This window comes from Talpa europaea, assembly GCF_964194135.1.
Source record: "Talpa europaea genome assembly, chromosome: 3".
NCBI lineage: Eukaryota > Metazoa > Chordata > Mammalia > Eulipotyphla > Talpidae > Talpa > Talpa europaea.
Window position 1 is genome coordinate 148372238 of NC_140069.1, and position 23999 is coordinate 148396236.

Genomic DNA, 23999 nt, shown 5'->3' on the forward strand with positions numbered 1-23999 from the left:
CCCGCCTGTAACTTGCCCTTGAGCTGACCTCCACTTCTGCCAGTGACACCCAGGATGAGCCACGCTGACTGGGGAAGGCTTGGTCTGGTCACTTGAAGAATTGATTTGATGGTGCAGGGGTGAAAGACAGCGCGATCAAGCTGCCGCCAGTCACGGCAGCACGAGTTCGAGCCCTGGCCAGGGAGCTACCCGCGTGGCACAGCAGATCTCTCCTGTCTCCCCGCTGCTCCCCTCAGCAGTGGATTTCTGTGGATCTGCCTGTTCTGTTCCCCACTCTCTCTGGTGAATCCTCTCCCCTCCCGCACCTCTGGTCTACACCCCAGCATTTGTATGCATAAATAAATAAATCTAAAAAAAAAATTGATGTGACTGGACCTAGTGCCCAAGGCGGGTGGGGTCAGGACTCTTCCTGGAGTTCAGCCTTTTTGGGGGGATGGCCACTAGAGTGGGGGATGGGAGCGGCTTTGTCAATTTTCCCACCAAGGTGTAGCCCCAAGCCCCTAAGCCCCCAGGGCTCCCTAGCCCCCCATTCCATCCTCCCAGCCCCAAGCCCTCGGGACCTCGAGCCCCCGGTCCTCCAGGCTCCCCAGCTTCCGCAGTCCGCCCACCGTCCTCGTCAGCAGCCGCAGCCCGGCGGGGCGGGCTGAACCCCAGAGGGCGGCTCCCGCGGAAGGGGAAGAGCTGCGCGTCTCCACCAGCGCCCCTCGGGCCGGTGCTCCCGGAGCTGCCCCCCGCCAGCTCCCCCCAGGGCCTCGGAGCCGGAGCCGGGTCGGGAGCCTCTTCCCGCGCAGACGGCCGCGCGGAGCCATCCCGCCGCCTCCCGCTCCCTCCCGCGCGCCATGGAGCCCGGGGAGCCGGGGCCCCGCGGGGACACTGCGGCCGCCACAGCCCGGGCGCCCGCTCCCAGGTACGGCCAGCCCTGGGGGGGGGGGGCTTGGCCACCTGCAGGGCTGGACTCTGGGGCGTGGCGGGGCGCCCCGCTGGGGCGGCAGGTCTGAGGTGGGGCGCAGGGCGCACAGCCCTGGGGAGCCCCGCCAGCAGCCAGCAGACTGCCCGGGCCGGCGTGTCTGGAGGGCGCGACCCCCTCCCGGGCTGCGAGAGGAGGTGTGGACGGGCAGGAGGGTTCGGCTCCGGCCCGGAGCCCTGCCGCAGAGGGTCCTGGGGCAGCGAGGGGGGCTCAGGGGAGTCACTGGGCCTGGTGTGCTGGGGGGAGGGGGGGGAGCAGTAAGAAGGGGGCAGGGACTGGCCGTCTTGAGGTTGATTTCCAACACCCCGTTCCTGACAGTCCCCTCTTGCTGCTGCTGCCTCCCCTGCTGGGCAGGGGTGAACCTCCCCAGCCAGGGCAGAGAGAGAGAAGGGGAGAGGAAGAGAGGGGGAGAGGGAGAGAGAGAGAGAGAGGGAGAGAGAGAGAGAGGAAGAGGGAGAGAGAGCTAGGAGCGCACACACGCGCGGAGGCTGCCTGTGGAGTCTCCACCTGTGTCTGCAGAGAAATCTCTCTCTCTCTGTCCCTCTGCTGTGTCTCTGGGGTGACCAAGGACGCGTCAGAGGGGCCTGGGGGTGTCAAGGAGAGAGGGAGGGAAGGGGCATTTGGGTTCCCTTTGGGCCTTAAAAAGTTTTTGCTCCATGCCTGGGAGAAGATGGTCCCTGGGCTGTTGTGAGTGTGGGGGGTGGGGACGCTCATTCAATATGGTGTCGTGGGCGGCAAGGGGTTCAGCAAAGACTTTCATTTGGGGCCACTGTGATGGGGACCACGTGGAGCAGCCTCGCTTACTGGGAAGATAAATTCTCTCTCCTCAGACCCGCGCGCTCCCCTGCTCTGCTCCAGGGCCACGCTGGCCAGAGCTGCTCACCCCCCTTTCTTCAGCTGCTTCCTTCCCTGTCAGCCCCCTCCCCAGGCCCCACAGGCCCCTCCCCAGGCCCCCTCCCCAGGCCCCACAGGCCCTGTGGGGGATTTCCTAGGGAAAGTGACGGGTTGTAAAAGTCCCAGAGAAGGTTAAGCAGCCGTGATGACAAGGCTGGCCCAGAGCCGGGCCTGCTTGCTCAGATCACGCCATCGGATTTTCAAGTGCAGTAACCGAGCCGTGCTGGTGTTGGCAGTGCAGGGACTGTGCTTCGGGAGCAGACTGAGTCAGATGGGCACACGGCGATGTGGGCGCCAGGTCAGGCAGAGCCGGGGGGAGGGCCTGGGGGTCAGTGGTGCTGGAGACTTGGGCTCTTGTGTGGCTGAGCCAGTGAGGACCCAGTTTTTAGCTAAAGGTGTCGCCCACCAGCGCTTCTCCGCCTTGAACGTTCAGGAGAATCTCCTGGAACTTGTAAACTACAGACGCTGACTCAGCAGGTCTGGCAGGGCCTGAGACTCTGCATTTCTCACACAGCCTCGGTTGCTGGCAACATCTCTGGTCTGTGAACCATGCTTTGAAGTGCAAGCACGTGAGACTATCCAGTGTTTATTTAATGGAGAGGTGTCTGGGGGTCACCTGGCAGCTCCCTCATGTCATTGTTGTTAGTCTCTTAGTCAGGGGACGAGAAGGATCCTGGGGTTGGAGAGAGAGACCGGCAGATGGTGGGCACTGACCTGGGGGATTTTCCATCTCCCTGGAGCCTGGAGGGCTGCCTGTCAAAGGGGGCACCTTGTGAGGGTTTCATAAACTGGGCTGTGCTCCCACAGGTGCCGTGGAGCCTCCAGGTGAGGCATCTCAGTCTAGTCTGTGGCCCAGAAGCTCTGAAAGTTGAGCGTCTAAAGGCGGGCGGAGGTGTGAGGTGCAGCCAGCTCTGGGGAGAGGAACACATTTTATTTTGCTCCTGAGACAGTATCTCAGGGTTTCCTGTACACAGCTGCACAGATGTAGATTCCCAGTTTTGCGCTTTATAGGATAATGTTTCCCAAATTTGTCCAACCATGACAGCTACTTGGGTAAAAACCAATTTCTAGGCACCTCCCTTTGAGGTTCTGATTGGGCAGGTGCGGGCTGGGCCCAGAAATCTCTATTTAAAAGTCTGACCAGGGCCTCCCCGGTGGCGCAACGGTTGAGCGCTGGGTTGCGAAGCTGCCCGCAGCCTCTGCAGTGCCGGTTCGATCCCCGGCTGCTCCCCGGCCACCAGAGGAGGGTCCCACATGGCGCGCAGACCTCTCCTGCCGCCCGCTGCTCCCCTCAGCAGTGTACTTCGGTCCTTCTGCCTGCTCTGCTCCCCGCTCTGGCTCTGGTGAATTCTCTCACCCTCCCGCGCTTCTGACTGTACCCAGTGCTTGTATAAACAAAACAAACAAATAAATAAATCATAAATAAATAAAAATGCATGCCTCTTTAAAAAAAAAAAATAAAATAAAAGTCTGACCAGGGCTTCCCTGATGACCAAGGGGTTAATTAAGTCTCAGCTCTATCCCAGCTAAGTTAGCCCCAGTCAGATCCCCAGCCAGGGAGATACCCACACGGCACAGCAGACCCTCCTGTCTCACCGCTGCTCCCCTCAGCAGTGTGTTTCAGTAGATCTGCCTGTTCTGTTCCCCGCTCTGTCTCTGGTGAGTCCTCTCACCCCCCCGCACCTCTGACCATTATCTTAATGACCATCGTATCTCAGTTATGATATTTCTTTCAACACTGAAAGTTGGAAGGCATCTTGGGCTGCAAGCCACAGATAAGACAGAGAAGGGCCTCCCTGGTGGCGCAAGGGGTTAAGCACCAGCACCATGAAGCAATCTGCAGCCTCTGAAGCATGATTTCAATCCCGGGCAGGCCAGGGAGCTACCCACATGGTGCGGCAGACCTCTCCTGTCTTACCCGCTGCTCCCCTCAGCAGTGTTTTTCTGTTGGTCTGCCTGTTCTGTTCCCCACTCTGTCTCTGGTGGATCCTCTCAACCCCCGCATCTCTGGCCTATGCCCCAGCTCTTGTATGCATAAATAAATAAATCTTTAAAAAAAGAAAAGACAGAGAAGACAGGAAGTTCCCGGCACTCACACACTGCTCTTGTTCCCGTAGCACCAGCCAGAGCACCCCAAGTCCTGAGAGCAGGATCCCCGACAGCGCAAGACCCAAGCGCGGCCCGCAGCTGGGGGGCGCCCCACCAGAGCTGAGGCTGCTGCTCCTGGGGAAACGCGGTGCAGGAAAAAGCGCCACGGGGAACAGCCTTCTGGGCAAAGCCGTGTTCACGTCCAAGTTCAGCGCGCAGCAGGTGACCAGGGCGTGCCAGCGCGAGTGCCGGACCACAGGAGGGAGGTGGCTGGTGGTCATCGACACCCCGGCCCTGTTCTCCCCGCCGTGGGACCCCCAAGCCCGGCGCGGCCACCTGGAGCGCTGCGTGGAGCTCTGCGCGGGCGGCGTCCACGCGCTGCTGCTGGTCATCCCCATCGGCCACTTCACAGCCGAGGACGCAGCGATGGCGAGGGGCGTCTGGGAGGCGTTTGGGGCGGAGGTCAGGGAGCGCGCCCTGGTGGTCTTCACGCGCAAGGACGAGCTGGGGGAGGCCTCCCTGACAGAGTACGTGGAGCGTGACGCCCCGGACGGTCTCAGAGAGCTGGTTAGAGGCTACGGCCGCCGGTACTGCGCCTTCAACAACAAGGGCGGCGAGGAGGAGCGGGCCAGCCAGCTGCGGGAGCTCCTGCGCTTGGTGGGCGACAGAGCGGACCCTTGTTGCCTGAAGGTCAGCGCCGCCTGCAGTGGACCCCAGGTGAGGACCGTCAGGCCTCCCAGGCCTCTGACCCCCTCGCAGTGGCTGGAGGGGGCAGGAGCCAGGGCAGTGGGCACTGTGTGCTGTGTGGGTGCATCCTGGAGGGGACACGCACCACCATGGGGGGGGCAGATGGCAGGCTCTTGCGTCACCCTTTAATTCATGGATGCAGCTGAGTCCTTCTCTCATACCCTCCTGGCAGCGCATGGATGGGCTCCATTCTCTCTTCCTCTGGGTCAGTGAAATGACCTCTTCTTGTTTCTCTCCCTCTTTCTGGCTGCCCTAGAAAGTCAGGGCCCCTCTAATGCCCTCTGGACCTTGGCCTCTTGTGGCATGTTCTAGCTCAGCTACAAGGCCCCACACTCTCTCCTGGCGTGACCCCACATTAGTATGTGTTAGAGCTCCCCTGTGGCCAACAGTGTCCTAACTAGTGACTGAGTTGAGGTCCACAGACGTCAGTGTCTCCTTCCAGGGAGTCTAGAAGCTCTTGGAACTCTGGTCATTCTCCATGATCGCTGTCACCATGATGCCCTTCTGGTGCTCTGAAAAGTTCCCGATAAATTCAAACTGGAAAAGCTTCCACATATCCCATGCTGCCAGCTGTCCCTCAAGCATAGACAGCTTCCGCACAAAAACTATAAAACTTTACCATTCCTGGGCCTCCCCGGTGGCGCAGCAGTTGAGCGCTGGGTTGTGAAGCTGCCCGCAGCCTCTGCAGCACCAGTTCGATCCCCGGCTGCTCCCCGGCCACCAGAGGAGGGTCCCACATGGCGCGCAGACCTCTCCTGCCGCCCGCTGCTCCCCTCAGCAGTGTACTTCGGTCCTTCTGCCTGCTCTGCTCCCCGCTCTGGCTCTGGTGAATTCTCTCACCCTCCCGCGCTTCTGACTGCACCCAGTGCTTGTATAAATAAATAAATCTTTAAAAAAAAACAAAACAAAAAACTTTACCATTCCTGCTATTCAGGGCTCAGTCTTTTGGGAGCCTCCCACTGAGCCCACAGGGGAGACGACTAAATCTCCCCTCTCCACCTCTCTGAGTGCTGCCTAGTTTCTCCAAGGAATTGCCGTAACGGTAGGAGTACAGTTAGAGAAGCTTCAGGAAAAATGCCTTGGATCGACGGCACATGTAGGGTCCCTCTGTGGGAGAACAAGGTCCTTCTCACTTTCTGGGGGGTCTCCCAAAGCAGCAGTGGGGTGACAGCACTGATTCTGGACAGGTCTACAAGGGCCATTGAGGCCTGGAGGCCTCATCCTGTCCCCCCTGTGGTGCACCCATATCTGTGAGACTCATTCTCCCCCTTCACTTCTAGGATCCTGTGGCTGAACCTGCACCCCAGAAAGGAGACAGTCCACACGGTAGGAAGATCCTTTCTATGTTAAGCTCACATCTGTATTCTTGCACCTGCATCGAAGTGAGGTGGGAAAATGAGCTTGATAAGTCAGAACAAAGCTGCACCCCAAGACCTGGCTGAGGCCCTGCCACAGCCTGTCCCCCAGGAAATGCCTCCCACATCGTAGGGGCAGCACAGGCAAAGGTCCTGGGGTGGGTGTCATGGAGCTGGATCTGCCTTTCGTGGTTTCTTTCCTGACTGAGCCTCTTCCTGAACCTGGTCCCGGGACCACCCAGGTTTGGCCTCCTGTGGGGAAAGCTGTGGTCACCCCTCCAGGGAGAGCCCTGGGCTAGGAGTCTCCAGGTGAGGGGTGCTAGTAAGGATACAGCCCCCCATGGCATGGCCTTCCTCCTGTTTAGGGGTTTTAGGGAGTGTGATTCGGTCCATAGGAGGAGCACACGCAGCTAGCGCAGGCATCCTTTCCTGAGGAGCCTGCAGGCTGGTCTGGGCCAGCTCTGAGCCAGAAGTGAATCAGCATCTAATAAGACAGATGAGGTCTCTATCACATGGAATATTCCAGAATAATGATTAAAATCAAAGTTATGATAATTGCAACTGACATTATGTCCTGGGTGGGTGGGGGACGGTCCATAGTGTGGTTTGCACGGTCACCTGGAGGTGACACACAGGGGTGAGATGTGGACACTGTGACCCTGTGGCGCCAGGACCCTGATAAGTCTACACTTGGGACTGTAGAATTTCCAGACGTGGCATTTCCAGCCCTGGGGGTCCCGCTGGCCCTCCCCAGGGAGCCCTCTCTCCAGACTTCCCTCCCTGTAGACGCTGCACTGCCTGATGACCCCCACGTGAGGAGCCCAGGTGTGCACTTGGTCTGGTTCCTTCACTCGCGAGTTTTCCAGGCCCACTGAGTTGCGAGTCGCAGCTGGTGCTTTGTCCTGACTCGCTGAGTAGCAGCTGCCGCCTGAGCAGCCACCGCGAGCACCGTGAGCCCAGACTCACCCTGGCCCGTCCAGCCACGGACGTCCGCCCTCGGGTCCCCTCTGGCAGCCAGGGAGAGGGGCCCTGAGAAGGGTGAAGGCCAAGGCGCACATTCTCGCGTTCCTGGGCAATCTCGAGGCTTGGCCCGCACGGTCCTTCCGCGGGGTCCACTGGGAATCATAACCCCGTCCTCGTCTCCAGGGTCCCGCGCAGGGACAGACTCTGAGCGCGTCCTTGTGTCCGCAGGGCTGCAGGCCGCGGGAGGCGAGCCGGGCGCCGAGCCGCCGGAGCTGAGGGTGCTGCTCGTGGGCAAGCGGGGCGCGGGGAAGAGCGCGGCGGGGAACCGCCTTCTGCGCAGGCACGCCTTCCCGGCCAGGCTGAGCTACGAGCCCGTGACCCGGAGCTGTCAGGCCGCGAGCAGGGTCTGGGGAGGCAGGAAACTCCTGATCATCGACGCCCCAGACGTCTCCTCCTGCCCGGACATCAAGTCGCAGCTGCTGGGGCTCGCCTCCGAGGGCCCCCACGCCGTCCTGCTGGTGACCCCGCTGGGCTCCTTCTCCTGGCGCGACGAGGCCGTGCTCGCGGCCCTCCAGCGCTGCTTTGGGGACGAGGTCACGGAGCACATGACCGTCCTCTTCACCAGGGGAGAGGACCTCGGGCCGCAGGACGCAGCCACAGTCTTGGAGACCGCAGGCCGAGCGCTGCAGGCGCTCCTCGACAAGTGTAGCCGCCGCTGGGTTGTCTCCGACTGCAGAGCCGCGGGCGCGGCCGAGGAGCGCCAGGTGGACGAGGTCCTGGGGCGCATCCTGGACTCGGTGGCGCAGCACCAAGGCCGGCCTTGCACCTTCACGGGGGAAGGTGAGCACTGGGACAGGCTCGCGGGGGGTAGGCCCCGGAGCCCTTCCCATCCCGGGGGGCAAGGAGAGGCTGGCGAGGACGGGCGGGCGTCCTGTGGGGAACTTTCCAGGGTTTTCTCTCTCCTGCCCGGTGGTTTCCCGCGGCTCTGTGCCCTCCAGGACGCCCCAACACCGGGTCCCGAGTCCTTCCCATCACCCCCATCCCTCCTGGGTGGCGCGGGTCTCCAGCTGACTTTTTATTCATCTTCTCAAGTTTTCCTTGCGGTCCCTTGGCGTGGGGACTCGCAGAGGCTGCGGGGTGCGCGTGATCATCACCTGCAGGGGCGACCTTCAATTCTATGGCCAAATGGGTTAAAAATTCCAAACCCCTGTTAGAGGCAAGCACCCGGTCGTCACTGAGGAATGGCCAGAGAGCGCCTTCTCCATATCCAGCCTCCTCCTGACCACACGGAGACTCTTCGGGTCCAGGGCTAAGTGCCCTAAAATTTCCACCTCCTACATCGCAGTGACCCCAAAAGCACTGATATTTGGGGCCATTGATTTTCAAATCAGTGCTTTGCCACTTGCCGTCCAACAACTCTCCCACTGTGAGCACAGCCGAGGACCCCGGGGAGCCCGGGGTGGTGCTTCCACCGCACACTCCTGCTCCCCCACTTGTAGGTGCTTCCGTCATCTGGAGGGGACCTTTCCCATCTCCTGTTTCCCCCACGGTGTCTCTCGCCCTCTCCTGACTCTGTCATTCTCGTGTTTCTCTCCTCTCTTCTCTGCTGGAGGGGGCCGTGCTGATGGGACAAGGGCCGGAGCTGAGCCTCCCCTTGGGGGCCCGGGGGGCTTTATATGGGGTGGTCGCCAGTTACTGCCTAAGCCCAAGTGCCCAGCCCCGTGTGCTTCTTGTCCTTGTCCCCCCGCGAGAGGCTCCCGCCCAGCCTCGCCCACCCGGTCCCTCCTGCTCCCAGTATCCCGCAGGGGAGACTGTCGAGGCCGGGGGGCAGGTGTGTATGAAGCTCTTGCACAGTGTGCATGGGGGCGGGCAGGGCGCCTCTTACGGACGTGTGTCCACGTGGGAAGCAGGCGGGGCTGAGTGGACATAGCCCGGGTAGAAATAGTCCTGGACAATGCATAGAGCTTGGACTTCTAGAAAGAACCTGCCGCTGAAAGCTGGGTGGGACTGAGCCTGCCTCTGGGGCAGGGGGGAGCAACAGGGCTGGTCTGGAGAAGGTGGGGGGTCACGCCTCCAGGTAAAGTGGGCTGCGGGTCAGACCAGGCCCCAGGGAGCTGGAGAACTGCGCCCTCGGGAGGGCCGGAGGCCGTGGCCGAGATGTGTGGCATGTGGCGGTCAGCCGGCTCTGTGGCCTGTCAGCCTGAGTCAGGAGATGCCTTCAGGGGAGCCGGTCACTGATGTCCCTTCAGGGAAGAGCCCGACGGGCTTTCCTCCCGGTGTGGAGGCAGGAACAGTCACTTAGGGAAGATCCGTGATTGAGATTCTCATCACAGAAGAGACTGAACGGAGAGAGAGGCCAGAGCAGACGTGCCAAGGCCTGAGGGACCCCAACAACCGTGTTGTGAGAACTCCGTGCCCCCAAAATGTCCTTTACAGGGAGCTCCACTCCACAGCGTGAATCCACACAGGTGCCAGCCGTGCCCCTTGGTGTGGTGCCCGAGTGCCTATGACTGGCTTCTGTTCAGCGTGGCCTCCGTGAGGGGCTTTCGGCAGGGCCTGCTTCGGGGGTGGTGACCCGGCCGCGGGTGTCTGGCTCTCCACGGTCTCCCGGCCTGTGCAGTAACTCCCAGGGCCAGCTGCTTTGCTGTCCTGGGCAGCTGGCGACAGGGAGACATGGTGGCGGCAGGGAAGGCGAGGGGGTGAGACGGGCGGCAGAGTCAGGAGGAGGCGAGAAGCCAGTGGTTGTCACTGGAGTAGGTGAGGGACCGGGGAGGGGCCGGGCGGAGCCAGCGACGGAGGCGGTGGCGCGTCTGTGCACAAGCCCAGGAGAGACCAAGCCAAGCCGGGCCCGGCTGGGGACGAGCCCTCCTGCTCTGGATGAGCAGCAGCTGGGGCCCTGCCCTCTGCGCGTCCTGCTGGAAGCCACGGCGTCCCCGGGAACAGCATGCCCAGCTCGCCCACCTCACCCACCTCTCCCCTTTCCTCCCGCAGCAACCCTGAGCCTCCTCCTGGTGGGGCGCGGCGGGACCGGGAAGAGCGCGACGGGGAACAGCATCCTCGGGCGGCCCGACTTCCCCTCCCAGCTCCGCGCGCAGCCCGTCACCACCACCTGCCGGCAGGGCACGCGGCTGTGGGAAGGGCAGAAGGTCGTGGTGGTGGACACCCCGGCCCTGGACCAGGTGCTGGGGGCCCAGGGGGATCCCCGACAGCTGCAGGGGGAGGTCCAGCGCTGGTTCACCTGCTGCGAGGACGGGAAGAAGATTCTGGTGCTGGTGTCCCAGGTGGGACGGTTCACGCAGAGGGATGAACAGGCCCTGCAGGGTCTGGAGGCCATCTTCGGAGGGGAAGTGACGCGTCACATGATCGTGCTGTTCACCCGGAAGGAGGACCTGGGCGACGGGACGATCGAGGAGTACATCAGGGGCACGGACAACGAAGCTCTCAGGAAGATCGTGGACAAGTGTGGGGAGCGGGTGTGTGCATTTAACAACAAGGACACTGGCCAAGCGGGGGACGCCCAGGTGAGGGGCCTTTTGAACATGGCCAACGCGCTGGTGAGGGACCACGGGGGGTACCCGCTTGAGTGGGAGAGCGTCAGCAGGAACATTCAAAAGGCTCTGGAGAAGCCCAAGCTCCCAACCTGGAAGATTTTCCAGGATTTCTTGAAAGCTCAAGCCTCCAGAATGCCTGGCGGTCACTTTAAATCAGAGACAGTCTAGGGGACAGAGGATGGGGGTTCGGTGAGGCCCTTGACTCTTGGGGCTGGAGAAGCAAATGTCTCTCACCTATGATGCTTCAGGCAAAACACGCCAGATGGCAGGGGGTCAGAGAGGGAAGAAGGAATAAAATCAAGCCTCCGGAGAGGCTTCAGAGATGAGGCTGGTGGTGGGTCAGCTCCAAGCCACCAGCTCGCATCAGCTGTGTGGGTCGACTGGTGTCAGGACGGGCAGGGCCCAGGTGGAGGTAGCTGAGGTCAGGGAGCAGCCACATGAGAGCGGGGCCCCAGATAGGGGTGGTTGTCACAGTGAGACAATCTTACCAAAATTTTTTATATTTTATTTTTTAAAAAAAGATTTATTTATTGATGTACACAAGAGCTGGGGTACAGGCCAGAGGTGTGGGGGGGGGGGGAGTGAGAGGACTCACCAGAGACAGAGTGGGGAACAGAACAGGCAGATTGACTGAAATCCACTGCTGAAGGGAGTAGCAGGCGAGACAGGAAAGGTCTGCTGCGCTATGTGGGTAGCTCCCTGGCTGGGAATCGAACTGGCGCTGCAGTGGCTGTGGATTGCTTCATAGATTGTGTCTTAACCCCTTGCGCCACCAGGGAGGCCCAAGTTCCAAAATTCTAATGTAATTCTAGATTTCCACCAGATCATTGGAAACACCTTTGTGCTTTTCTCTCTTTTAAAGTCCTGGAAGCTGGGCCTCCCCTGGTGGTGCGGGCGGTTGAGCGCTGCGCTTTGAAGCTGTCCGTAGCCTCTGCAGCGCCAGTTCGATGCCAGCCGGCTGGGTGAGGGTCCCACATGGCGCAGCAGACCTGTCCTGTCTCGCCCACTGCTCCCCTCAGCAGTGTATTTCGCCAGTCTGCCCGTTCTGCTCCCCGCTCTGTCTCTGGTGAATCCTCTCACCCTCCCGCACATCTGGTCTGTACCCCGGTTTTTGTACAAATAAACAAATAAATCTTAAAAAAAAAAAGTCCCAGAAGCTGGGAATTAGGGTGAAACTCAAGGAACAATGAGCTCCCCGCTCTGGGGAGTGAGGTGCCTCCCGTCTAACAGGCCGGGGGGCATTGACACCCTGGCCTCACCCCCTCTGTCTGGCTCCGGGGGCCCCTCCACACACAGGGTGAAGGTGGGCCCCACCCACAGCTGAGCACAGGATGCTGAGAGCTGCCGGGTGGGTGATGAGGAGCCAGAACCTTCTCCAGGGGATGTGGGGTGGAGGGCGGCAGTGTCAACACTGCACGTAATGAAGGTGGGTCCCACGTGATGTTTATTTGTGAAAGCGTCAGGTAAACCTTCCAGATGAGCCCGTGAGGAAAAGCACAGCTTGTCACCTTTGTTCTCTTGTTCTCTACGCAACCCTCACTGCGACAGATCCTGGCAAGTGTCATGTTTTACCATAATGTTAAACATAACGTAGGTAAAAACATTCAGGTGAATGAAATAATAAAGACAAATTCTCCGTGAGCGCCTCCCCAGCCAGCAGGTCCGCGTCTCCGTCTGTGTGTGGGGGAGGCCCTCGGGCTGCACTGGGCTCTCCCCCTGGGGGCCCAGAAGAGGAAGGTTCTGGATGAGCCCCGGCTGTGGCGCTGCCTCGCTCCCGGCTGCCGCTGGTGCTCCCCGTCCGCCTCCCCCCTCAGCTCCTCCCCTTGGGCTCTTTCTGTCCAGCTCAGTCCCTCCCTGTTGGGGACCGGAACCCTCATGCCCGAGGGATCTGAGACCTGCTGAGCTCCCCCTCCTGAGACGGGGGTGGCTACCCCCCACTCTCAGCTGCCGTTGGGCAGGGGCGTCCCAGAGATGGCCGAGGGGGCTCCGTTCCCTCCGGGCCCCTATTTGTGTCGCAGTCACTTTTCCTCTGCTGACCGGGGTTAATGACCGCCCCCCTCCCCGATGACCCTGCTTTTCTCTCCTGCTGACTGTCCCGGGGCGCCCAGGTGCCGGGGGAGGGTCACAGGTCAGGACTCAACGGGACTTTCTCCTGCTTCTCCCACCTCGGGTTCCCAGCCCTTGTGTCCTTCGGCCCCGTCCCGGGGTGTGGGCGGCGTCCTCACTGGGGCCCCTGTCCGGGCCGGGGCCCTGGGTTGAGCATCAGCCCTCGGGAGCGTGCGTGTCTGACCGCGGCCACCAGCCACCGGCCGCTCCTCCTCCTGTCCCGTGTGACAGCCCTGGCGCCAGGGGATGGGCCCCAGCTGGGGCGATGTTGCCCACAAGGGACAGGGCGACCCTGGAGACATGTTGGGCTGTTCCCACGGGGGAGGGTGCGGCCCACAGGCGTGGGCAGAGGCCCGGGCCGGGCCGGGGCGGCCAGTCTGCACCGCCCAGGGAGCCTCCGCGCAGAGTAGCCCACGCCCAGAGTGTCCGCAGGGCCGAGCAGGGAGACCCGCGTGCCGTGCGCCTGTGCCAGGTGGGGTCCCCGGGGTCCCACGTCCTCGGACGAGAGGGTGAGGCGCACGTCCAGGAGAGGCCTCTCCTTGCTCAGCACCGCTGACCACTCCCGCGTGAAGCTCGTGTCGCCTGTTCTCCCCGGGCCTCCCTCCAGCCTCGGCCTCTCCCCAGGCCCCTGCCTGCTCCCCCCTCCCTCTCCCTCCCTCTTCCCTCCCCCCTGCGCTGAGACCCACCTCGGGGACAGCGGCTTCTGCGGCCACATTAGCCTGACTGTGAAGATGAAAGTTTCCTGACTACAAAGACGGAAAATCCCAAAATCCCCCCACGGTCCGGCTGTCACGGCGACCGTTCATGCCACGGGCTGCGGGGCCTTCTCCGCGGTGCTGCGTCCTCCCCGTGGCGTGGGGTGTCCCCTCCCGCTCTCCCTGGGGGTGGAGCGGCCTCCAGACAGCCGGGGCCTGAGCGCCTTCCCAGAGCAGCCCCGGATGGCTCAGCCTATTGGTGACAACAAGGTGGGTCCCGCAGCACGTCCTGCTCACCCTCCTCCCCAGGCCGCCCTCCCTGTGGGGGCAGCGTGACCCCTTCCTGACCCGGGGGACACACAGCGTGAGGCCCGATGATGATGGCCCCTGCTGGCCCACGTGCTGCCCCACAGCCCCCGCAGGGTGTTTTGTCTTTCAAGAGGCTGCGTCACCTGAAGCTGAAATCACCTGAGCACGCTGTTCCTTGGGGCTGGGTGAAATTTGGTCAAACAACAGGTCAGAGTGCAGAGCCCCCCCATCCCCCCTGGGTTCCGGGGTCCCCTTCTTTTCTTTTCTTTTTTAAATTATCTTTCACTTTTTTTAAGATTTATTTATTTATTTATACAAGAACTGGGGTAGAGGCCAGAGGCACAGGAGGGCGAGAGAATCCCCAGAGACAGAGTGGGGAGTAGAATAGCAGAACAATGGAAAACACTGCTGAGGGGAGCAGCGGGGAGACAGGAGAGGTCTGCCGCGCCATGTGGGCAGCTCCCTGGCCGGCTGGGATAGAATCTGCGCTGCGGAGGCTGCGGACAGCTTCACAGCACGGCTCTCAACCCACTGCACCACCGGGGCGGCCCGTGCCCTTCATTTCTTCCCCAGCTGGTTCTGTTTCCTCCTCTGGAGTCGCCTTCCTGCTTCAGCCTGTGACTCTGACAGCCCGACAGGCAGCTTTCGCTTTTATGTAAAGCCTGGCGTCCTCACGCGATGACTCGTGCTTGGTCTCTCCTTTCTTCCTCACTCTCAGAAACTGTCCCGGGAGCTCCCGGGGCGTGGGGTCCGGGCCCAGCTCTGTGCGGGGCTGTCTCCCTCCCCTCACCTGGGGACACGCTGGGGTCTGCCTGTCAGGTCCCGGCCCTCAGCAGCGATGGCGGCTCCCTCAGCCTCCGACTGTCCTCACATCCCAGAATTCTTTTCTTTTTTTGGCTAAAACAAAAAACTTGTTTCCTGCCTAGGATTTATGTGACTTAAGAAACATTAAACATCTTGCCACAGGCCCAGAGCTGTGGACACAGTAGAGGTGAGCCTCAAATGTGCACCCGAGATGCCCAGGGTCGGGCTGACCAGAAGGATCGTTTGGCTTCTCTCCGGCGCCGTCACCTGTCCCTGTTTAGAAGGCCCAGCGCCGAGTCTCCTGGCGCCAGGCAGAGGCGTCTTTCTAGTGTTGTCCCACTTGTGTGCCCGTCGTTTGTCAGCGTCTGCTGGTTATCTCAGTCCCCCGACTGCTTCCAGTTTCTCTGGTTCCCGATATTTCCCATTTCCGGATGTTGACTGAGAGAAGGTCTCTCATGCTGGCCTTCCTGTTTTGCAAACTTGGGCCTCATTTATGAATGTGTGGAGACTGTTTTTGGCAAAGGTCTATCATCTGCCCTCCCATGTCACACTCTTGATGGCTTCTCCTGCAGCAGGGGGCGGCTGGCCTGTCTCTCACAGTGGGGTGCTGACGGGGCTCCCCGAGGCTCCTCACAGCTGGCCCACCCAGGACGGCTGCAGCAGTGGCAGATCCCGTCAAACAGCGCATCCGAAAACCTGCCTCGAGTGGCCTGTTTCTGCCTCTCGTCACCCGCGGTCCTCGTGCCGGGAGAGGGACGCAGTGCAGAGTCCATCCTGGTCGGTAACACCCACCCTGAGCTCCACGCCCCTTCCCCGGCAGCTGGTGTGGAAACATGTCTGGGTCACGCCCCCCTCACCTGCACCTCCCTGACTCCAGGCCACGAGGCCCTGATGCCGTACAGGTGGGAGGAGCTGCCTCAGGAGAAGCGGCTCCAGGTGTCCCAGCCCCAGAGGCAGCAGCAGGCCCCGTGGCTCTGACTGAGGTTTGGTTAGAATGGAAGTCACGGTGATGGGTCGTTGGGGGTCGCAGGCAGCTCGACTCTTGCCTGGGCCCCGTAGCGGGGCTGTGCTCATTATGACCAAGTCACCGGGAGAGCGTAGACCCCAGAGCTGTGAATTCCAGCTGAAGGGGATTTATTCTAATAAAAGAGGGTGCACCCTTGCTTTCAGGAATCTTCCCAGCCACTCCCTGATGTGTCTGAGGTCCCGGGATGATACAAAACCTCGGTCTCTTGACAGTCAACGCACGTGTCATATGTGACCTAACGCAGCGCCACATGCTGCCACCTCCTGGCATTGTTACTCCTCAGGCGCCTGTAGGGCCCTGGGGGGCTGCCGGAGTGTCACCTGGAGCCGCAGACACTGGGTCTCAGCCGAGCCGCACCCACCAGAGGAGCCAGTCACGTCTGCTGCTGTCAGCTGGGGCTGGGCCGTGAGGGCAGCCCGGTGGGCATCCCCCCGCCTGCAGTTTGAGCTTCTCACCCTGGGGCCGGTTCTATCCACAGAGCCGCCTCCACGAGCCCCTACATTCTCAGAGAGCAGCTCTTGCTCCTCAGTTTCTAAAAGGAGAGGATATTTAAATTCCACTCCCTGGAAAGAGAATCATGTTCATTCTTTTTCATAGAAGGAGGAGGAATTTGGGGGAAAGGATTTGGGGGCGACTAGGACACTCACTGTTCCAGACAGTGGACCAGAGTGACTTGTTCATACCAGGAAGCATTTCCACGCCCCTGGCTGGCTTCTGGGGCCCCTGTGCCCGTGGCAGCCCCCCGCCCCATGCCTGTGGCAGCCCCCCCTCACCCCATGATGCTGGAATCGTTGTTCCAAACTGAGCGGAGCTGCTTCTGGCAGCTCAGGCGTGTCCTCCACCTTTGGCTACTCTTCTCTGTCCACGTGGGATGGATGCTGCCGAGTCCCCCTCTGACCGGGCTCTTCTGTTCCAGAAGCTTTGGGAAGAATCCCCTTTAAAAAAAGATTGATTTATGCATACAAGAGCTGGGGTGCAGGCCAGAGATGCAGGGGGTGAGAGGATTCACCAGAGACAGAGTGGGGAACAGAACAGGCAGACTGACTGAAGTACACTGCTGGGGGGAGCAGCGGGCAAGACAGGAGAGGTCTGCTGTGCCATGTGGGTAGCTCCCTGGCCATTGATTGAACTCATGCTGCAGTGGCTGCGGACAGCTTCATAGTGCTGAGACTTAACCCGTTGTGCCACTAGGGAGCCCCTGGGAAGCCTCATTTTGACCTCTGATTCCTGCTGCTTTTCTTCACCCCAATTTACTAGGGCTCCATAGTTTGGCTGCAAAGGGGGCAGTTTGCCTGGTGGATTTGGCGCTTGTGTGCACGCGCTGTTACAGTTGATGGAGGACAGAAGTGGCTTGAGGCTCTGAATCTGGACAGTGGTGCCTGGAATGTGAGCAGTAGCTCCAGGTCAGGGCCTGCTCTTCTGCCTCCCTAAGCACACGACCATGCCAGAGGCTCCGTCCGCGGGGAGATCAGATGTTTCCTTACAAGATAAATGCAAAGAGAAAAACCACAGGACATTCAGATCCAAATTTTTTTTTTAAATATATATATTTTTTTAATAGAGGCATGTTTTATTTATTTATTTATTTAGTTTTGTTTTGTTTACACAAGCACTGGGTACAGTCAGAAGCACGGGAGGGTGAGAGGACTCACCAGAGCCAGAGCGGGGAGCAGAGCAGGCAGAAGGACCTAAGCACACTGCTGAGGGGAGCAGCGGGCGGCAGGAGAGGTCTGCGCGCCATGTGGGACCATCACCCGGTGGCCGGGGAGCAGCCGGGGATCGAACCGGCGCTGAAGAGGCTGCGGGCAGCTTCGCAACCCAGCGCTCAACCGCTGCGCCACCAGATCCAAATATTTAAAAAAATGTTTTTGCGTAAAAAGCCGACAGCAGGGTTTGTCTAAACATCTCAAGGGTCATGTCTGGTGAGTGAGGCTCTCGGGAAACTTAGAAAAGAATTTGAATCACATCTGTCTTCTTAGAACAAGCATTGGAGGCATTAGTCATTTCTCTACAAAAAAAATTACAAATATTTTCTTGGTTATCATTCACATTTCATCTTGTTTCTGTTATGTGGCTGTGTATCACTGTTGTGTAAACAAATTTTTCGGTAATTTTTTTAAAGATTTATTTTATGTATTTATGCATACAAGAACTGGGGTCTAGGCCAGAGACAGGGTGGGGAGCAGAACAGGCGGATCTCCTGAAATCCGCTGCTGAGGCGAGCAGCAGGGAGACAGGAGAGGTCTGCTGCGCCTGTGGGTCACCTCCCTGGCTTTGGATCTCAGGCCGCAGGGGCTGGCTAGAGCTTGATAGGGCTGAGTCTTTAACCCATACGCCACCAGGGAGGCTCTAATCAGTAAATTCTTTTGAGTGTTCTGGTTTTGACTCCAGCTTAGACCTTCCCTAGGCATGGATTGCAGCGTAACACTTTTGCTAATATTTACATATTTTGCTCACATGTAAATTATCTTGCTTTTCCTGCAGAAACTGTACCTTAGGTTACTAAATAAGTGAAGAGAGGAAAAGTGTCCTCACAGAATTATTCTAGCTACCTGATGAAAGATATCTCCGGTTTGCAATTCCTCATGAATGGTTCGATACCATGTCTGATCAAACAACCACAATTAATGCCTAGTTTAGAAAATGTCTGAGACAGAGGAACACAGGAAATAACATCATGAGGATGTAAGCAGCAAAAATCAGAGTAAAGGGAAATCAGGAGCACAAATGTCATGTCCTTGATAAACATTTTGCAAGAAACATGGGTGTGGGGTTTTCTGTGTCTGGCCCTGATAGTATAACTATGATTGTTACTTACTCTTCTTCCAAAAAGAACAAAAAACCATGTATATATCTAAACAGATAAAAAAGAAACCTCTTTCTAGACACCCACAGTAGTTATATTTTTTAAAAAAATATTTATTTATTTATTTATGCATACAAGAATTGGGGTACAGGACAGAGGTGTGGGGGGGGTGAGAGGATTCACCAGAGACACAGTGGGGAACAGAACAGGAGGATTGACTGAAATACACTGCTGAGGGGAGCAGCGGGGAGTCAGGAGAGGTCGGCTGTGCCATGTGGGTCAGCTCCCTGGCTGGGGATTGAACTCATGCTGCAGTGACTGCAGACAGATTCACAGGTTGCATCTTAACCCTTTGTGCCACCAGGGAAGCCCCAGTAGTTGTATTAATAACAGACAAACTAGACTTCAGAACAACACCACGTCTACCCCAGGGATACAGATGGACCTCAACAGGTTATTGAGGAAGACACTATAATACTGAAGGTACCATGAATCTCCTAAGTAAGAGACTTTCCAAAATAAGAAAGAACTTCAAAACGTAAGAAGTAACAAGTGACAGAAATGAAGAAATAGATAAATCTAGTTATAGCTGGAGATGTCAACACTCCTTTCTCAATCATGTATGTTATTTTCCCCTGTTCCGAAGACTGAGCAGATAAGGAAGGAGACATTCTGGGTCATAGTTCAGGTTTCTTTCCCACCAAACTCTTGGGGTTTTATTTCCACATTTCCCACAATTTTGTCTTTGAGTGAGTGGGGTGGGGTCTGAAGAAGGGAGGTGCAGAGAGAGGCTCTGGGTCCTGCCCAGGGGGTACATGCCGTCTAAGCTTCCTGGGCCCCCTCTCCTCCCTCCTAGGAAAAGCCAGCCGTCTGTCTTCTGTCTGAACGGGAAGCTGGAGCCGCTGCTCTTACTATGAATGGATGGGGAGGCATCTGCTCGCGGGGTGCCAGAAATATGACCTGTGGGGTTCCCTTTGTTCTGTGAGCTTGATTCTCAGCATCACCTGGAAGATGTCAACCCCCACCAAACAGCTGCTCTGAGTTCTCCCCCTGGGGACACAGACACCAGTCTCGGCCCATCGTGCCCACAGGGATAGCTGCGCCGTCACTGGTGAGCAGAGGCTGGTCGAGGGTGAGATGATATCGAATGTGTCCGTTCTCAGTAAACTCCTCTGCACTCAGAGCGGGACAGGACTGCGTGAGCGGTGGGAGCAAGAGACGTGCGGCAGGGAAAACAGCGCCCTCCCTTCTCCCAGGGACGGAGGATCGTGGCTTCAGTGCCGGTCAAGAAAAGGGGAGACGGCCTTTCTCCCTCACTCCCCGGGCACAATGTCCGAAGTATTCCCCAGGCCCAGAAAGAATGCGCCCACTGTCAGAACGAGGACTCATCATGGGGCCTGTCAACAAGGACGTCTCTCCGATCCTGGTGATTGCTCTAGGATGACACAGCGCAGGTGTCGTGGCAGAGGAGAGGAAGCCCCACAGGGATCCTCAGCGCGGGCTGGGGCAGTACGGGAGCAGCCTCCAGTGAAGCTCCCAGTCCTTGGCTGAATTTTATCACCTCCATCTTCTAGGTGTTCTTTTAGGTTTCTGGGTGCAATTCATGGCTCAGTCAATGTGCTCCATCCTGGGATTGAGATTCCTGGGATGGAGCCGGCACCCCGAGGTGACACTTCCTGTCACTGCACCTGCAAGGCCCATCAACCCCCTGACCCTCAGCTTTTACAAGATCCCTATGTTAATCCCCCTGGATGTTAATCTACCCTCCTGAGCTCCGTCATGCATTTGCCAACAGGTCTTTGGGGGCTCTGGGGAGTGTGTGAGGCAGCACTGACTGTCCCATGCATATTCCCTGTGAGCTTCCTCAACTTTAGAAACTTCAAGGAGTTAAAATATGTACGCTGGAAAAATACTAAATCATTAGTGAGCAGTGGCACGCTCAAGAGGGTGATGGGGGCAGCCTGCACCCCCCTTCCTGCCCTGCCTCCCCGCCCCTATGACCTGCCACTTCAGCTCCCCGAAGGTCATGATGCGTAACGACTGTGCTACCGCATTAGCTAGAGGGGGTCACAGCTTGGCAGGTGCCTTAGTCTCCCTGGACGGCCGTGTCTACGCGCCCCAAGCCGGGGGCTTATAATAGAGTAACACAGAGTCCTTCTTTTATAGTTCTGGATGCAAGAACCAAACCCAGGTGTTGGCAGGACCGTGCGCCCTCTGGAGACTCTGGGGGATCCTTTCCTGCCTCTTGCAGCTTCTTGTGACCCAGGAGCTCCGCGGCCTCCAGTGTCTGCCTCTCTGCAGCTCTCACCCGGCACAGTTACCGCCCCTTTCTCAGGGGAGCAAAAATGACAGTTTTCCCTCCTGCCCGCTGCCAGAGCAGGTTGAGAAGTGAGTCAGACCGAAGTCAGGCTTCTCTGTCAGGGCTGCTACTGGGCCGGCGCCCAGGCTCTCAAGCCCACATGCCGCTGGCCTCTCTGCACACGGCCCTCGGAGTCCCGCGCCCCACCCTGTGCAGGTGTCACAGGTGTCACAGGTGTTTTCCCTTCACCTGTCCCTGAGTGAGCTCAGCACCGCTCCCCCGAGACCCCGGGCCGGAAAGGCACGGGTCACGGCCGGAGAGAGGCTTGGATCGACCTGGGGTATCAGAGGAGCTGGGATCTGCGCGAGGATGGACAGGCGTGCGGGTGGGGGGAGCAGGGCCCTCGGTGAGGACGGGGGCTCACACAGACCGCGCATTGCTGGGACCACGCAACAGTGGACGTGCCCGCCGGGGACTCGGCCACGCCGGCCGGTTCTGATCTCAGCCCAAAGGCACCCAAAGGCCTGCTTGCTGGTTTTTTTTTTTTTTTTTTTTGAGTTTCAAATAAAAGAGAGATTTCCAAACTGATTGAACGTTTTTATTTATCCCTGAATCAAAATATGTATCCTTACCCCACGAGTGGGTGAGCCAGTGAGGAACTCTGGAAGAAGAGTCTCTGCAGAACCCCAGCGGCCCCGGGAGCCAGTTTTACTCTCCTTGGACTCTCCCGCCTTAGAGCTGCTGAGGGGTGTGAACGGGACGCCGGGGAGACGGTCCTGCTGGTGGATGCCACGCCCGCAGCTTCACTTGTGATCACACACCCTCGTGTACGGGTGTGACGCCCCACATGGCCTTGCGGGAGGGTGAGGATTGCCGCAGCGCGTGGGGCAGGGGAATCTAGAAATCTGCTTTCCTTCAACAAGGGGAGACGGTCCAGTAGTTTAATTTCTCAATTCAGACTCCACTGAAAGAAAGGGCTGCGCCCGAGGCTCTGCTCCACAGCAGCCCTCACTCGGGTCTGTGGGAGCGAGGGGGCCAGGGCTCCCCATCTGTTCTCAGGAGAGGAGACACCTCAGAGACAGGGAACGGCAGCCCAAGGTCAGCGGAGAGTAGAAGAAAGCAACATTTGGTGGCTTCCGTCAGGGGAGAGCTGGGGGGGCCAAGTCCCACGGGAAGGTTCTGGAGACGTGGGAGCTGGAATGGGCGGAGGCACAGAACACCAGGGGCGACGCCATTCCCAGCGCACCCAGTCTGTCGGCCAGGGCTGGGCTCCCGCGGCCCCGGGCTATCTCCTGAGGAACAGCCAGTAGAGCAGGAGCAGGCCCCCGAGTAGGGTTGCCAGGCCCAGCGTCCTCCTGGCCGCGGGCAGCTTCCTCCACCAGCGCCAGGCGGGCCGCGCGGGCGTCCCCGGGCTCCTCATGCGCGCGGCCACGCTCTGGGCCACCCCGCGGAGCCGCTCCTCGGGGCTCGCGTGGGCGAGGGCCAGCGCCAGGCGGTACACGTCGTTGGAGAGGGGGGCGCCCCCGTGGGCCGCCAGCAGGCCCTCCAGCAGCGCCTGCAGCTCCCGGCCCTGCGCCTCGCGCTCGGCGCCCGCCGCGCGGTTGTCCAGGGCGCACACGCGCTGCCCGCACTCGGCCACCAGCTCCCGCAGCGCGCGGGGCTCGGCGCCGCGCACGTACTCGAGCAGCGAGCCGCCGCCCAGGTCCTCCCCGCGCGTGAAGACCACGACGGTGCGCGCCGCCGCGCCGGGCCCGAACATGGCCTTGACCTGCCGCCAGGCCTGCTGGTCCTGGGCCGTGAAGCGGCCGAGCTGGCACACGAGCAGCAGCGCGTGCGGCCCCGGCGCCGACAGCAGGTAGCAGCGGCCTCGCTCCCGCCAGCGCGGGTCGGCCGGGGGCACGTCGGCGCCGAACAGGTCTGGGGTGTCCACGATGTCCACGTGCCAGCGGCCCCACGGGCCCGTCCCCACCTGGCAGGCGCTGGTCACCGAGGAGGCCCCCAGCCTGGACTCGAACCACCGCCGGCCCAGGATGCTGTTGCCCGTGGCGCTCTTCCCGGTGCCGGTTCTGCCCACCAGGATGAGCCTCAGCCTGGGCTCCCGCGGGGACAGCGGGGCGTCCTCTGACCCTGTGGGCACCGGGCTGTGAGCCTCAGACCTGCAGGCGCTTCTCCCGGCAGCTGGGGCGCTCGGGGCCTTTTGGGCAAGAGCTCAAGGAGCCTGCACCTGGCTGTTCAAACCCTGCCTCGGGGAGCTATCTGGTTGGGGAGCTGGGGCTCTGGAACTCGGGGGGGCTTTACCATCCACCTTACTCCTCTCTGGGTGGAGCGCCTCTGTCCCTGTGGGCTGGGGACCTCTCTCCAGGGGCTCCCTGCTAACTCCAGGCCACCTGACGCTCCCTGGGCCAGGTCTCCCACGCCCTGCAGAGCCGATCCCCATCTGACAGCTCCAGTGGGCCCCCCTACTTCCCTCAGAGGCCATCCCGGGAAGAGAGGGACTGTGGGCTTTCAGGAACCCAGACTCCTGGTTCAGTCTCCCGCTGTGGAAACTTGGGGGAGGTTCTTAATCACTCTTGAAGCTTTCTGCAAAATGGGGGATACTGGCCTTGCTTCTCAGAAGGCTGAGGGGCTCCCTGGAGATCATCCCGCGCCTCCCCTACCCACTTCCTTCTGTCTCTTAAACCAGCTGCCTGGCAAGATGCCCGACATGACCCTGGGGTCCTGTTCTCTAACTCATTCCACTGGTCACTCCCCCAGCACCTCCGTGAGGCCTGGCCCTGGGGATCAGAGACATCACGTCCTGTCCTCACTTCACACGCTGGGGGCAGAGGCGCAGGCTCCTCAGGGAGCTGAACAGCTCACCGCGGGGCAGCAGGCATCTGGCTGACATGCAGCCTCAGGGGCCTCGCTGGCTCACAGCAGCAGGGGACTCCGGGGTCTCCCTTCAGTCCTGACTTAGCCCATCCCCCTCACTCCCCGGAGCGTGCACCCTGGGGGCAAAGACGCGCTGGGAGAGCGGTCCTTACCGTAGGCGTTTTCTTCGTCCCTTGCCATCTTCCTTCCTCCCATGCTCGCCTGCAAGGGCCCCAAACACAGTGTGTCCAGCCATCCATCCACCCTCCCTCCCTCCCTCCGCGTGGGTGGCCGACAGCGGGCGTCAGGCTCCGCAGCGCGAGCGACAAAGAGCCACAGCCCCGCGGTCCCGCCTCAGGACCCAGGGCCAAGCCCTGGCCCGGCTGGTCTGATCCTGGGGGCGCTCGGGGAGCCTGGCTGGGTCCTTTCGGGGAGTCCAAGGGCAGAAGGCCCTCGGGGGTGATCATGACGCTCGTTCTATGTCAGTGAGTCGGTTTCAGATCCTATTTCTCATCCAGCGTCAGTGACAGGAGCGCAG

The 23999-nt window shown here is 60.0% G+C and overlaps 2 protein-coding genes across 2 annotated transcripts; one reads left to right on the plus strand and one right to left on the minus strand.

The window, feature by feature from the left end:
- Window positions 1-839: 839 nt before the first annotated feature.
- Window positions 840-15457, plus strand: LOC311169031 (GTPase IMAP family member 8-like; the record flags this gene model as incomplete). Its single annotated transcript, XM_084230727.1, has 7 exons — window positions 840-907; window positions 3979-4666; window positions 5977-6022; window positions 7243-7854; window positions 10006-10568; window positions 15080-15260; window positions 15357-15457. 7 exons carry the CDS (start codon window positions 840-842, stop codon window positions 15455-15457), a joined length of 2259 nt encoding a protein of 752 aa, XP_084086853.1.
- A 6439-nt stretch (window positions 15458-21896) lies between these two features.
- On the minus strand, window positions 21897-23677 carry LOC311169032 (GTPase IMAP family member 1-like; the record flags this gene model as incomplete). Its single annotated transcript, XM_084230728.1, has 2 exons — window positions 21897-22738; window positions 23635-23677. The coding sequence occupies 2 exons, from the start codon at window positions 23675-23677 to the stop codon at window positions 21897-21899; spliced, it is 885 nt and encodes a 294-aa protein (XP_084086854.1).
- Between the last annotated feature and the right edge of the window lie 322 nt (window positions 23678-23999).